Genomic DNA, 12114 nt, shown 5'->3' with positions numbered 1-12114 from the left:
GTTTTCTTGCATTTTTTGTGACGGTGACCTTGAAAAGTTACCCTACCTATAAACTTGTCCCTTGGATGCTACAAATATGTTAGGAAAGTTATGAATGAGTTTGGACCACAACTAACATTTGAATTGAAAATCAGCCTGTAAATCTTTCCGGAAACTTCGGATCATCAAGTTTGAGAGCTTTTTTTTCTTTTCTTTTTTTTCTATTGTTTTGTGCCCTATGTAGAGCAGAATAAACCTGACTATGCAGAGAGAAGCTGATTGGACCTGGCAATAATTAAGCTCAAGGGACTGGGACGATGTGTGCGTCTGTGTGAGGATAGTGGGTGCAAAGTGAGAGTCCACATGATGTATGACGCTCCTGGCTTCTAATTAATAACCCCATCCTGCTATTTGTCATGTCTTACTCATACCCTGTTCACACCGCCATGTGGGTCATGATCCCAACAGACAATGATCGTTTATTGTTTAACCTCTCAACCCGCACCTGAACCGGGCACGTTTTCTCTTGGCTTAACCCGAATCTAAAAAGGGGCGAAATAGCAACAAAAATTAGATGAATGAAAGGATGAAAATGCAATGAAAGAGCGACACAAACATGGGGAAAGAAAGTGCTGAAAAGTGACGAAAAAGTGAGAAAATAGAGCAACATAAAAGTGACAATAAAGTGATGAAAAAATGACAAAAATGTGACTCCAACACGGCAACAAAAAGGGGAAAAGATCCATTCAGATAGTATTGTAGGTCTTAGTTTTCAAATGAGGCGTTACACTGAGCTATAGGCTGCAACATTTTCGATTTGGGTAAAGAAATGGAGAAAATGTATTCAGTTAAGGCAGGGATTGAAAGGTTAAAGCTCTTTTGCTGGTTGTTTTTATTCAAAGGCAACTGGTTAAACAAATGCACAAAAAAGGAAACACGTTTTCCTTTTAAGAAAGCTGCGTAATATCAATAGATGGACACAAGCAGTTAATTATCTCCATTTAGGGTCACATAGATTTGCCCTAAACCACCAAGCACCTTCTGCAAATCATCAGTGTCACAACATATGTTTATTTCATCATTGCCTCTGCGTTTTGAGTCCTGCTGACAAAAATACACTGTACTTGAAATTGTCTTCAGCAGAGTTGTTCTGCTTAAGTCATCTGACCAAACCATCTGCTCGGCTCCGGACAACAGGGAACATGAATGAAGGTGTGACATGAACACATGGAATATTTTGCACACGAAGCAACCAGGGCTGCATGATATAAGCACAAATTGCGATATTTGCGATATAACTTTTGCACAGTACATCCCACTAAGCAAGACTTGGGAAAAACTAGAAACAGAACCAAAACAAGGCTAAATTTGAAAGACAATGACTAAAACTGGAGCTCAACCCACAGATACCATGCGTTACTGCTTCAGGCCATGTTAGAAAGAAAATGTTCAAATCTCAGTTAGATGGAAGACCTCAGCGATTTTGCATCACCTAATAAAGTGGTAACAATCATTTGCAGATATTTTTAAGTAGACACTCTGATAATCAACTGAACCAGAGGCCAATCCATCACAACGGCCCTTCTTTTAACTGGAGTGGACTTCCTCCGTGGGATTATTTTTGAACGTCCTAATCAGTGTGTTATGCGTAGGAACAAAAATAGACCGAATTTTTTCATTGGTTTAGACGTTAATTAGTTCGACTCAAATTTAACCTTTGGTGTCCTTTAACAGACTGAAGTAGACTGTAAATTGCGGGTCTGCGAATTGTAAAAAACCCTGCCCCACTTAAAATAAGCTTGTCTTTTTCATTCGCCATAGAAACTGTCCCTCGGCAACCTCTAGAGTGCCAGCCATCCTGATCTGTATCTCCTCCTCCATCGCTCTCTCTCTCTTTCTCTCTCCTGCCCTGTCTCACCCGTAGATGCATGTTTAGTGTCATCTGCATCATCAGCACCTGGGACAGTACCTGCAATCCCAACAGGAAGCCGCATCACTGACAGACACAGTAAGTTCATTCAGGTTTTACAGTATTTTTGCATAAACAGAATAACATATGTGCTGTTGTATTGCAATGGTTTGATTAAATGTGTTCAAACTTGTAAAATTCTAATCACATCCAATAACAGGAAAGCAGCAAAACGAAAGCGCACTCCGGGTTGGACAGTACGCTGCACTACATCGGCGAGCCTGTACCAGAGAGCAGTGGGAGGTCAACATGGGCTCCAGCTCGTCGTCCTATGCCCCTAAGACGATCTACCTGGACGTGGATGGGAAAGTGCAGAAGGTGAGTAACCCCTTAGTTTGAAAACATGGAGTAATCCCACACACTAACCTCAGCAACACCGCGAGAGTTGGGGGGCACTCTGTGTCTGTCATTTATTTTATATCTTAAAATATATCTTATTGCATTGAAACACTCATTGAACATTGGGCACCTGCAGCTCATAGAGACACTGACCAATTCTAACTCTTACAAAAGCCGTGCATCCTGCTGTGTCAGTCAATTCCCCACCATGTCCATATGTGAGTGTCACTTTACCCCAAGGCTGCTGTTTCAAGGGAAGAACAGCCACTAATACAACTGTTTGCATGATTCTAGGTCAAGATCTGCAGAGAGGTCAGCACTGCAACTTGACAGTTTCACGGTTATGCCAGTGACAGCGCGTTAGGACGAGTCGGGGAGGAGGTCGTGGCAATTAAATCAATTAAAGCGTGAATTCCCAAAAGACAAAGCTAGTGGCCCAGACTAGAAATAAGACGATGTGGCGGCGTCAGTGTTCTGCGGGTGATAATGAAGTGGGCTCACACCTTTTCACAGCAGTGTCACACACTCACAACCGCTGCTCAACGTGAAGGCTTGGATTCAACATGGATATAAACAAGCAATGACGAGGCGTAATCCAAAAAAACAAAACAAATGCATATCGGATACGTTCTCAATGGGTGCATGTACTGTATCAAATCTAAAGTGCTTTGAGTGTGTGAGCTGGTCGTGACACATGTCTAACTCAAGAGGCTGTGTGTTTGTCTTCTCCACCTGCCTCCTTCAAGATGCAATATGTTTCTGGACAATGACCATCAATGGCGTCGATATTCTATAGACAAGGTGAAATTACACTGTTTTTATGTAAGGGTTTAAAGATCTATATTTTTGCTACTGGTTTTACCTCCTAAAGGACCTGATCTGTCTCTTTACAAACAGGGACTTAAATGTTTTCTCATATTTTCATCTGCAGGGAATAAAAAGTGTGAGTAGGTTTATACATAGACGTGCATCATGTTTGAAAATCAAGGACGACAAACATTTATTATTTTGTGAGTCATTTTTATTCTCATCTTTCCTGAGTTCTGATACTTGTCATCATTTTGCAGGTGGTGTTCAGCCGACACTGCGGCCCGTTTGACATCAAAGAGCTGCTGTGTTCATCGTCCAACATCCCCAGGTCTCATTTCATTTCATTTGTTAATTTATTTGAATGGGACAGTGCATATTAATGAACAGACAACTAGTGCTGTGAATATGCCGGATTTAGCACAAGGCTAATTTCCATCCGTAGTCCCATGAGATAAAAAAAAAACAAGACAAGAACATACAAAATATAAAACACATAGGCCAAAACACACAGCAGTGCATTACAGACAAAACAGGCAAGGACAACCACTACACAATACATAAAGTGCATCTCTTTCATACGCCACTCCCCTCGTCCCTCCCACTCACACCTATACCTGCAAATATTTAAAAATATGTTCCTGTCTAATGGTTACACCTTTGTTGGCAAAAAAGCCGTTCTTTCAGTTGTCGCTTAAAGGTTGTGAATGTGATCATATTACATAATATCTAACTCTTCTCTCTGATTGTAGGAACACAGCCATCATGATGGTGGACCATGAGGGAGCCTTGGTGTCTATAGATCCAATGATGCCCACCAACTCGCCAAAGTAAAGTACTTTTATTTTCAAAATACAATACAAAGGGTTCATGTTCAAGTATGTTTAGTAGTAGTAGAAATTTATTGTCCCCGTGGGGAAATTCATTTGCAGTGAGTGGAAATACACAAATACAAAATCGTTATCTACATTCCTCCTTAAAAACCTTCTCTGACAGACCAGCTGTGCAGAATAATGAAAAAAAAAAAAAAAAATCACTGTTGGTTACTTCGTATTGTTGGTTTGTTTAGTTGTCAAATAGCTTGTGGCACAAATGACTGCCTGGTCCTGTTTAATTGTAACGTAATGTGAAAAAGCTACCATTTGCCGTTTGAATTTAAATGTTTAAATGAGATTTCCAAAGTTGTCAACCGGACAAGTTTTTTTGACTTGAGGATATCTTATAATAATAATGGCTTACACTTGTATTGCGCTTTACAAGCCTGTATTACCAAGTTTCTCAAAGCGCTACACTGTCATTATTCATTCACGCCTTACTCGGTGGTGGTTAGCTACTATTGTAGCCACAGCTGACCTTGGGGTAGACTGATAGAAACAAGGCTCCAACCACCACCAACCACTCACACAATGCGTTCATTCTGGCCTATTGTACATGTTTTTAGTGGTAGGGGAAACCGGAGTACCTGGAGAAAACCTACACAGACACGGGAAAAAACCTCACACAGAGCAGCCCCCTTTGATTGAACACAGGACCTTGTAGCTGTGAGGCACCAGTGCTAACCACTGTACCACCGTGCCGCCCGATCAGATTTGACAGCTGGAACCCTCAGCTCAAACAACCCTGTCCAGCTGACAACTTTGAAGCTCTCTATAAAGTGCACAATTACTGGATGACCGAGAGCTCACGCAAACTTAAATATATTTGCTTTCCCCTGTTTCCCAGCTCATTATACAAAGTGGTCCCACTGTCCACGGGTCAACTTGGAGGTATCAAATCTGTTATATGTTTTCTTCTAACTCAGTTGTTTTTTGTGTAACAGTGTGTGCATATTTTTATGTTTTCATACAGAGAAGGAGGATATGTTTCAGAACGTGTTGTCCCAGGTGGCCGATCAGTTTAGCAGGTAAGACCTCACCATTGTTTGTTGTGTCATGGTTGATGCCTGACTTTGCTGCCGCCTTCTCACTCACATACCTCACACACACATACCTGACACCGGCCGACTTCTCCAAGCATCCACTTATAATCCATTCAGCTCCGTTTCCCACACGCTATTTCACCTCAAGTGTCACGCTCTTGTCGCTCCACGCAATCAGCTGCCTTTCTCTCGCAGGGCCTTCCGCATTAACGAGCTGAAAACCGAGGTCACCAACAGGCTGGCCATGCTGGAGAAGAGAGTGGAGCGTATGTGCTGACTTGTATACTAAATGTACTTCATGCTTTGTTAAAGCCACAGCGGCACATTCCAGGTCATACGCTGCCGTGTCACAAGACACTGTCCCAAACAAGAACTGTCCCAAAACTATGTGTAAAACAGTCTCCTAATGGTCACTGAGACACCCACACTGTTATTGTTGCAGTGGGTTATCAAAGCGTTTTGGAGAAACATATTCAAATCTAATGTTTGGCTACATGTAGTCAAAGCAAAGCTCTATGAAGATGACCTGGTGATGTCCTGCTCCCAGTCTGAGGAGAAGTTTCCTCTCAGTTAAAGACACATGATTTTAGTGGTAGTTTTTGCCAATAATTACACCCGTGATTAAATAGATGCCTGTAATTTCAATGTTTTGATTGGCTAAAATTATATGGAGTGTGGATTTAAATAACTGTTTTTATTATTATATCTGAGAGAAGGGTATTTCTTCATCCTACATTCAAATTGCATGTTTATATTTTTCTCTTTTGTTGTACATTGTTGTAGTTCAGTAAGTCTGGAGTTATTGCATTTTTGCTTAGATTTTTATTGTTCTTAAATTGCTAAATTTTTTAAATTCTGATTCAAAGTATCTTTCTGGATCAGGATAGTCTGTGTTGCAAGGTTTGCAACAAAAAGCATTTCCTCTTCAGGATTGATAAAATTATTCTGACTCTTTGTTTCAGTGGAAGGCCTTAAAGTCGTGGAGATTGAGAAGTGTAAAAATGATTTGAAGAAGTTACGAGACGAGATGGCTTCCAGAGGTGGTGGAAGGTGAGATGAAAAGTAATTAAATCAGACAAAAATGAAACATTTTTATTTTATTCATATTTCTAATTTCAGAGTGAACTGTCCATGCAAATACAACTTTGATGATGGTAAAAAGGTCACTCCTCGACGAGATGTCCCTAATTATCCAAAGGTAGTAGTCTTCAGATTGTGTATTTTTGTGTAGTATCTAAAATTATATTGTGTGTATTTGCAGTACACTCTCTCTCAAGAAACAGTGGAGGCTCTGAAGAAGCCAACATTTGACGTGTGGCACTGGGAGCACAATGAGGTTGCTAATACAAAACACATCTTTATTTTTACCTTTACCAAACATTTCTGTGAAGCTAAAAGCTTGTGTTTCCTGCAGATGCTGAGCTGTCTGGAGTACATGTATCATGACCTGGGGCTTGTGAAGGAGTTCAACATGAATCCCATTACTCTGAAGCGTTGGCTGGTAAATCTGACACCTGCAGTTCAAATTATTTAGGAGCTTAAAACTTAATTCATTATTACATGTTTGCAGCTGGCTATTCAGGAGAACTACCGCAGCAATCCCTTTCACAACTTCCGTCATTGCTTCTGTGTCAGTCAGATGATGTATGGCATGATACACCTTTGTAACCTTCAGGTAACCTATATTTCTACATATCTATGACACTGAACTTTACTTTTGACTTGACTTGCCACTTTCTGCAATGTTAATGTGCAGGAGAAAATGACTCTTACAGACATGGGCATTCTCATGACAGCTGCTGTTTGTCACGACCTGGACCACCCCGGCTACAACAACACGTAAGACTTCCTCCTTTGTCTCAGCGTTTGCACACGCTGATGCCCACTGACCCAGTGTGTTTTGACATCCTCTGCACAACACTGTTGTCAATGAACTGTAAAACTAGCTCAGGTATGCAAACATTCAGATCAGGAGGCCGTGAATGGACATTTGGGCAGGTTAAGACTTCTCATATTGGCAGTGTTTCAATGACTTTGTATTATCCATGAATCTAGCCCTTGAGCATGTCTCCGTCTGTTAGGTACCAGATCAATGCCCGCACAGAGCTGGCCGTGCGCTACAATGACATCTCGCCTCTGGAGAACCATCACTGTGCTGTAGCCTTCCAGATTATCTCTCTGCCTGAATGCAACATTTTTGCAAATGTGGATCCTGAGGCCTTCAAACAGATTCGGCAGGTGAAGTCAGCGCAGCATGTGGTGCTTCGAATCTTAGCAAACTCCACTAAAATGTGTGTAATGGATTTTCACAGGCAATTATAACACTGATCCTAGCAACTGATATGGCCCGACATGGCGAGATACTAGACTCCTTCAAGCAGAAAGTGGATAACTTTGACTTCACCAATGAAGAGCATGTGACATGTGTGAGTGCTATGGACTGTACAGCACACTCAGCACACAAGCACTCTGTACAAGGGCCATACGCACTGGGTTAACGTAATTGGAAAAGTGCAGTAGACTGACAGTACATGTGGACTTAAATTAAATAAAACTAAAATGGCTTTTAGGGTTCCGTTCCATGCTACACAAATAGTTTCCATTTTATTCTTCAAAGTCCAAACTCCACTCCAAACTACGAGCTATTACTGCAACAGGAAGCTGTAGAGCGGTCGATTACAGCCAAAAACAGATCAGACATAGATTTAGTCACTATACTGTATAATTGCACAGCATTGGTTGTGTCTGCTTTTGTTTCAGCTGAAGATGGTTTTGATCAAGTGCTGTGATATCTCCAATGAGGTGAGGCCCACAGAAGTTGCTGAGCCCTGGGTTGATTGCCTTTTGGAGGAGTATTTTATGCAGGTAAAACAGAATGGTCGTTTTTGCCAGAAAGAACTAAAAAGTGAAGGCAGCATTCTTCATTTGTTACAGAGTGACCGGGAGAAGTGTGAAGGCCTTCCTGTGGCGCCTTTTATGGACAGAGACAAAGTTACCAAACCCACAGCTCAAATCGGATTTATCAAATTTGTTCTCATCCCAATGTTTGAGACTGTCATGAAGGTATCATGGACTGTACAGAGAACACTGTGCAGCACAGATTATCATTTTTTTAATATATATTTTTTTCTCTGTTAGCTTTTCCCACAGATTGAAGAGATCATGGTTCAGCCTTTGAGAGACTCTCGTGATCATTATGAAGAGCTGAAGCAAATTGATGATGCCATGACAGAGGTAGAGCATAAACACAGATATTCCTCTGTTCTCTTTCTTACATTTCTTTGTTTGCACATTTCTGTGAGGTCAAAACAAAACTATTGAGTGTAATCACTGAAAAACATGAATCCATCTCTGAACACATTGTAAAGATGGTTCTAATGGAGCAAATAGGCGTTGATTTGATAATGGACAAAACCACTGTGACATGCTGTAATTTCTCAGGCTTTGGAGTTCATGTTAAGCTATGGCCTGGCTCGCCTCCTGACTTACTCCATGTATTCAATACAGAGAAAACTGTCTGGTAATGCTCCATGGAGATTGGATTTCAAAGTGCAACTTCGTTTTCTTCTGTGCAAATGAACACTACTGTAGATACACAGATATTTTGGGCCTTACCAGACCGTTTTATTCTGTACAGAATACATGTAGTAAGTTGGGCTGCTTGCCAGGCTAATAAAGTGCATGAAGTTTGTGCTTGTGGAGGAGGGGTCTAAGGAGAGGGAGCTGCCCTGCTCCAACCCAGCTTTGTTTACATAAAATACAGTATATTGAAATGTATTACAACATGCAACATGATTTTTCCACTGAATATGTGCTGTTCAGCTTATCCTTAGTGTCTAATTTTAACCAATTCTCACGTACACACTTATTCAAAGGTGCACATCTATGAATTTGAATGTGGGAATACATGCATTATAAATGTGTTACAGTGAACTGATAAGTTAATCAAGTTAATTATCACATAAAAATAAATATTTGTAGTATTTATTTGTCATGAATGCAATGGCTCTTAATTATCAATATTCAGTATTTTAAAAAGAAAAGTATTGAAATCAAAAAGCATCACTGTTTCTAAAACACCCACACATTTATTGATGTAACCTGAATATGTTCAGTAGAGCACTTGCTAACATAAAGGTGTGTCTTTTGTTCAATGAGGCACAGAAGAAAAAAACAGAAAATATGTCATTAGGCGGAAAGAAGAAGTAACTGCAGTGAGTGAGTGCAGTGGTACATGTGTAAGTAACAGCGTCAGTATGCTTGGTTGTGCTTCACTGGCTACATTTACATGGAGACCAGAAATCTGATCATGATCTGATTCTGGAGTTGTCCGATTTTTGGCGTGGCGTAATCTGATATGCATAATATAATATTCTGATAATCTGATTTCTTTCTGATCTTCACAGCAAAGAGGCCACATTTTTATCAATGAAATAAAAAACACAAAAGTTATCCATGAAATAGACCTGTAATTTGTAAAGCAAGTACAGTGTGTTTCCAACAGTCGAGTGGTTTAGGCTGATGTTCAGATCACAGAATATTACTACATCCACTGCCCTCAGAAAATAAGACATAGCTGACTGAGTTTGAAGCCCAGACCTTTGGGTTACTAAATCTGTGCTGTATCCACTCAGCTACCAAGCACAATGTCACATGAACAGCACTTTGACTCCAAATCCAAATATGGAGGCGCAACGATCCTCCTCCTGGTTCTGCACTTGGGCCGGATTGAAGGAAGGGTTGGGGAGATAGCTCTAAAAATCCAAATCTGCACTGGCACATGTAGAACCCGGAACTTTGGATTCTCTGATTCCTGAAGAGAATGTAAACACATCAGATCTGATCATTGGGTTATCTGATTTCTCCAGTTGATCTGATTTTTCGGACCATGTAAACGTAGCCACTGTCATGAGTGCTTGCTCTGCCTCTCTATCTACCTATGCTCCTATGCCCAAGCCACTTTCATCACTTTGGATTCAATGACGACCAAAACATATTCATTTAATATTCAGCTCTGTACTTCCAAATTTGCCGGTCCAAAAGTGGTGAAACGTGTTGTTGTTTTTTAGCGTGCCCTTTTCTCTCCACAGTGACAAATTACAGTATTTTACTCTATTTCCTTACTCTACAAACGATTTTAACCTACAGCGCACATGTGTTAGTTTCGCCAAAGTATTTCTCGCTCCTCCGTCCCACCCATGAGGACATAACCAGCTTGTCTCCCACATTCTTCTGTTCCAGGGATCTTTTGTCAAAGCCCTGAAGGAGAAGTGAGAGAGATGTCAGTGTCAGCGGCTTGGTGCTCTGCGTGGTGAAGGTGATTAGCGGAGCCGGGGCGCGCAACGAGAGACTGCTTGGCTACATACTGAACTAAAGTTAGGTGTCAAGGTGGCAGGTCTTGATCTTTGACTTAGACTTTTGCACTGAATGTAACACAGAGGGACCTACTGACCTCTCTCTGTATATTTATGGTGTTCATGTTGTTCTCTCTGTTTGTTGTATAGCACAGAAAAAGTTGGAAAGGTTCTTAAAAAAAAACATTTGACTTGGACGGTCATACATGTACTGTAGATGAATGCAGCAACCGATTAGACACAAAATTGTTAGACCAAAGTGGGGGAGGGGGGGGGGGGGGGGGGTGCTCTCTCTCCTCTGTAGCAACAAGTAATACGTCACTGTGAGGTTGCTTCCAAAGGTAAATGCAGGTTTAAAACGGTCATCGTTTGATTTCCGCACAATAAACACAATATCCAAAGTGCCGCTGTAAACGGTACTGATACACAGACTGGCACGTGTCCATTGCCAACAGATAACAAGAGCATAAACAAGGTCAAGTTTATACAAAACAATGCTTTTTACTCTCAAGCACGAAGCCTGAACAGTTCTTTTCTGCCGGAGTTGTGCAAAAGATAATGGCAAGGAAGCAACTAAACCGAGCAATGCTGTTTCTATGTTGTTGTTTTGAAATCCCCGTCGGCCCCAGCGGGTTGGTGGTCTTAACAATATGTTATTTTCGACTCTTGTCTAGATTGGAATACTTTTTATTGCCTCTTTTTATTCTCCAGGGCTTAAATACCTCTAGCGTGTTGAAATAAATGAACCCACAGTCATCTAGTGGTGTACCACCCAAAGGTGCCATTATTTGGGTTTTTGCTGCACGCCCCTCTAACGACTGAAAGCCTTGGAGCAATCTAAGCGCTGGGTGGTTTTCCTACAGCGATTCTGCACTGTTTTTTATCACTGTTTTTGGCAGCATGTTGCAGAGTGATTATTGCCTCACCTGTGGGCCAGATCTCACCTGTATCACCAACAAAGATTAAATCGAATAACACAGCGTATGACTCACAGACAAGTGGCATTATGGGGTGACGGGCCTTGTTTTGGAAAACCTCACTTTTAAATGATAGATGGATCACCGTAACACAGAAGTAATGTTACAAATATGTTTGTATTTGTTTGCACTGCAATAATGTATTCTATGAACTCATCTTGAATTAAAAAAATAAAAAAATTTGGCGCAACACATTTTTGGTAAGTATTGCCCGTTTCATTTGGCGAGTTGACTCACTTTATGTGTCAGCGGGATAGTAAAAATAAATGTTTAATGTTTGTTTCCAATAGAGCGTGATGATAATAGGTCGTAAAAGGAAGGAGTGGCGCCTGAATAGTGTCATTCATTCGAGGGCTTGGCCTGTAATCCACTCCAGTGAGGACACCAGAGATGACTTTGTGCTGTTGTTATGGAGATGCCCACCTCATTCAAAGGCAATGCGTTATCTCAGTGTTTTCGTTTTTTTTTTAATTCATAGTGGCCATGGCTACCAATAATATAAACGCTGCTGTTGAGATTATTTTTCAATACAAACACGGAGGATGTTGTTTCTTCCACTTTTCATTCATAGTTGACCCATAAACACTTGGTTAGCTTCAGGACTTACCATTAAGATATAGTAAGCCTTGATCGAAATATATACATTTTCCTCCTAATTCTCATATTTTGCAAGGGAGAAAAGTTTCATAACATATTTTCAAGTGTTTAAAATAACTCCCCTTAGCTTGTCTTAAGGAGCCAGATAATAAGATGCTCTCAATCCCAGCTCAT

At 40.8% G+C, this 12114-nt stretch overlaps 1 protein-coding gene across 4 annotated transcripts; it reads left to right on the top strand.

Moving 5' to 3' along the window:
- Positions 1-1856: 1856 nt before the first annotated feature.
- On the top strand, positions 1857-11517 carry pde9ac (phosphodiesterase 9ac). Of its 4 annotated transcripts, XM_079557842.1 has the most exons (20): positions 1857-1991; positions 2117-2266; positions 3355-3425; positions 3847-3924; positions 4817-4860; positions 4943-4997; positions 5208-5278; positions 5975-6062; positions 6132-6210; positions 6274-6348; positions 6427-6513; positions 6583-6687; positions 6769-6851; positions 7094-7250; positions 7325-7438; positions 7773-7877; positions 7947-8075; positions 8151-8246; positions 9171-9250; positions 10254-11517. In XM_079557842.1, exons 2-19 carry the CDS (start codon positions 2198-2200, stop codon positions 9219-9221), a joined length of 1557 nt encoding a protein of 518 aa, XP_079413968.1. In that variant the 5' UTR covers positions 1857-1991; positions 2117-2197; the 3' UTR covers positions 9222-9250; positions 10254-11517. The 4 variants fall into 4 exon arrangements, with proteins under 4 accessions (XP_079413968.1, XP_079413966.1, XP_079413965.1 ...); XM_079557840.1 differs by having other exon boundaries at positions 6274-6513; positions 9177-9250; XM_079557839.1 differs by having other exon boundaries at positions 6274-6513.
- Positions 11518-12114: the final 597 nt, after the last annotated feature.

This window comes from Gobius niger (assembly GCF_951799975.1).
Source record: "Gobius niger genome assembly, chromosome: 1".
Lineage (NCBI taxonomy): Eukaryota > Metazoa > Chordata > Actinopteri > Gobiiformes > Gobiidae > Gobius > Gobius niger.
The sequence above is the reverse complement of the archived record's forward strand: the minus strand, read 5'-3'. Positions and strand labels throughout refer to the sequence as shown.